Source organism: Dipodomys merriami, unplaced genomic scaffold (genome assembly GCF_024711535.1).
Source record: "Dipodomys merriami isolate MVZ:Mamm:240054 unplaced genomic scaffold, mDipMer1.0.p SCAF_36, whole genome shotgun sequence".
NCBI classification, from domain to species: Eukaryota; Metazoa; Chordata; class Mammalia; order Rodentia; family Heteromyidae; genus Dipodomys; species Dipodomys merriami.
Window position 1 is genome coordinate 13,891,019 of NW_027205159.1, and position 2,700 is coordinate 13,893,718.

Genomic DNA, 2,700 nt, shown 5'->3' on the forward strand with positions numbered 1-2,700 from the left:
TATAGGAACCTGTCATGTAGGGCCTCGTACAGATGGACTCTGACTTTGACAATGACTGGTCTGTGAGCTATTGGCCTTTGGGGAGCAGTGTTATCTTTGTCCTTCTACAGCAACTGCTTGGACTCGCAATAAGATTGTGGATTCATTGTCAAGTAAATATCCTGTCCCTGTCTTTCCAGTTGTGACATCCAGCACTAGGTGCACAGCTTCCTCACATGCTGGACTCCAGGTGGTAGCCTTCCTCATCGTACTCTGGATTTATCACCTGTGGCATTTTCCCTTGTCTTCTCTGGGCTTTGCAGCTCCGGTGTCCCACTTCATACTTCATTATGCTACATGTCATTATTTCAGAGCTTGTTTATATCATAAACTATGAGTTCAATCACTGAAAACTTCTTTAATTACAAATTCCATTAAATGGGAGGTACTGTAGGAATTTACAGTTTTAAGAGGCAGAGTAAATTGAAGTTTAGTTCAGCTTCGGTTTACAGAATAGCTCAGGTTCTGAGGAGGAATAACTTGGATTAAGAACAATATGGCATGAATGTCATCAAGACTTCAGAAGACTTGCAGCTCAGAAATGTACAATGATAATAAGCCTATGCCTGTAGCTAGGTCCTTTCAGTATACAGAGAGCCAATGTCTGATGTTAAGTCTACTGGATGATGGTGGTGGGAAAGTGCATTCAGAAACAGAGGACAGCAAAGTGCATTCAGAAACAGAGGAATTGATAGAAAAACCCAATGGCTAGCCTGTACATTGTACACCATAGCACAATACTACACATACTTTAATTTCATACTTTTCATTGTCTTTCATTAAGTCTTAATTGATACTTGTCTATCATCTATTTAACTATCAATCTCTCTATCAACCTACATACCCATGTAGGCTGAGTAATTGAATCAGTGTGTCTATGATTAACAAACAGGTTCAAGGAAACCAAAGACTTAGAAAATCTGATCTAAATCATTAATTCTAAATTTTGGAGCCATTTTTGCTTGAAAAATTGACTTAGATAAAATGCTATGATGAAAAGCGTGTCATGACCCAGGTATTAAAGTTCATTGTATTTAACCAGAGAGGCATTCTGTCCGCTGAACCTCAGAGAGAAACACATTCTCTTCAGGCACAACAGTGCTACCCTGGTATAGTTTTTTGTATCTGGGAGATCATGTCTGGGCTGAGATACTGACATCTGGCATGTTGGTGCAGCTGTGCTGGACCCTTCCAACCCCTAATGATTTGCATGTGCCCAGAGCACAGCCCACTGCCCTGAGCAGTTCTTGAAAGTTGCTCACATCCTGGACAGGAGTCAGTCCTAGTCAGCACACAGCATGGACATGAAGGTCCCTGCTCAGTTCCTGGGGCTCCTGCTGCTCTGGATTACAGGTAAGGAAAGAATATACTGAGGATCTCCTCAGACTGCTGTTGCCAATGATGCTTGGCTATTTATGAAGCTTTCTTATAACATGCTTGATTCTATGTATACTTATTACCTTTCTAATGGCAGGTACCAGATGTGACATCCAGATGACCCAGTCTCCATCCACTTTGTCTGCATCTCCTGGAGACAGAGTCACCATCACTTGCCTGGCCAGTCAGGGCATTAGCAATGTGTCAAACTGGTACCAACAGAAACCAGGGGGAGCTCCAAAGCTCCTGATCTACGGTGCAAAGTATTTACAATCCGGGATCCCCTCCAGATTTAGTGGCAGTGGATCTGGGACAGAGTACACTCTCACCATCAGTAGCCTGCAGCCTGAAGACATTGACACTTTTTATTGTCAACAGTATTATAATAAACCACCCACAGTGATACAAGCCATAACATAAACCTCCAAGAAGCAGAGGTGTGAGCCTAGGCAGTCCCAGCTGCTTTCCTCATGCTTGCTCTTGCAAGAGCTGTCCTAGAATCATAGGACAGGAATCTTGCCCAGGATATCCTGGACCAGCGAGCTACTATGTCTCAGTCTTTGGAGTAAGTATAATTATAGATGCATGATACTGGCACTGGGCTGAATGTTGAAATATTGAAATGACATTCCAGACTATAAACGTGGAAATACTCTGCCTTTATTCAAGTTTATTTTAATCTTGAATAGATATTCACAATAGTTTTATTTTGAGATTTTTAAATACTTTGTGCATAAATTTCATCAGCAAGTAAAGACAGTTTGCCACTTCCTTTTTCTGCTTCGGGTCTTTTGTGCTTTTTTTCCAATTAGTTTTAGCTTTTCTTATTGCATTTGGAGAATCTCAGTACAATATTAGGTACAGAAGGTAATACTGAACATTTCATACTTTAATAAAACTTGAGTGTTAAAATGCTAAATAACTATATTAATGAGTACAAAGTTTGTTGCAGGATTTTCCTATTTATTAAAACAGGTATTTTCCATTACTCCTGGCCTGCTGATATGTCACGGATAGCTGTTGACTCTATTAGAAATATTTTTTCACATAAATGGAGACAGCCTATAGTTTTCCTCTTTAACTCAATCAGAATGATGAACACAGAGATCAGTTATCTAATTTTAAAAGAGATTTCTGCTTGTGGAATATATGCGACTTGATCAACATAAATTGCCTGAGAAAAATGAGGAAAATGAGAGAGAGAGAGAGAGAGAGAGAGAGAGAGAGAGAGAGAGAGAGAGAGAGAGAGAGAGAGAGAGAGAGAGAGAGAGAGAGAGAGAGAGA

General features: G+C 40.3%; 1 gene segment (V, D, J or C); it reads left to right on the forward strand.

Moving 5' to 3' along the window:
* Window positions 1-1,337: 1,337 nt before the first annotated feature.
* LOC138804363 (immunoglobulin kappa variable 1-39-like) lies at window positions 1,338-1,836 on the forward strand. The segment is given in 2 exon segments: window positions 1,338-1,392; window positions 1,514-1,836. Coding segments are annotated over 2 exon segments (378 nt in total).
* The last annotated feature ends 864 nt before the right edge of the window (window positions 1,837-2,700 follow it).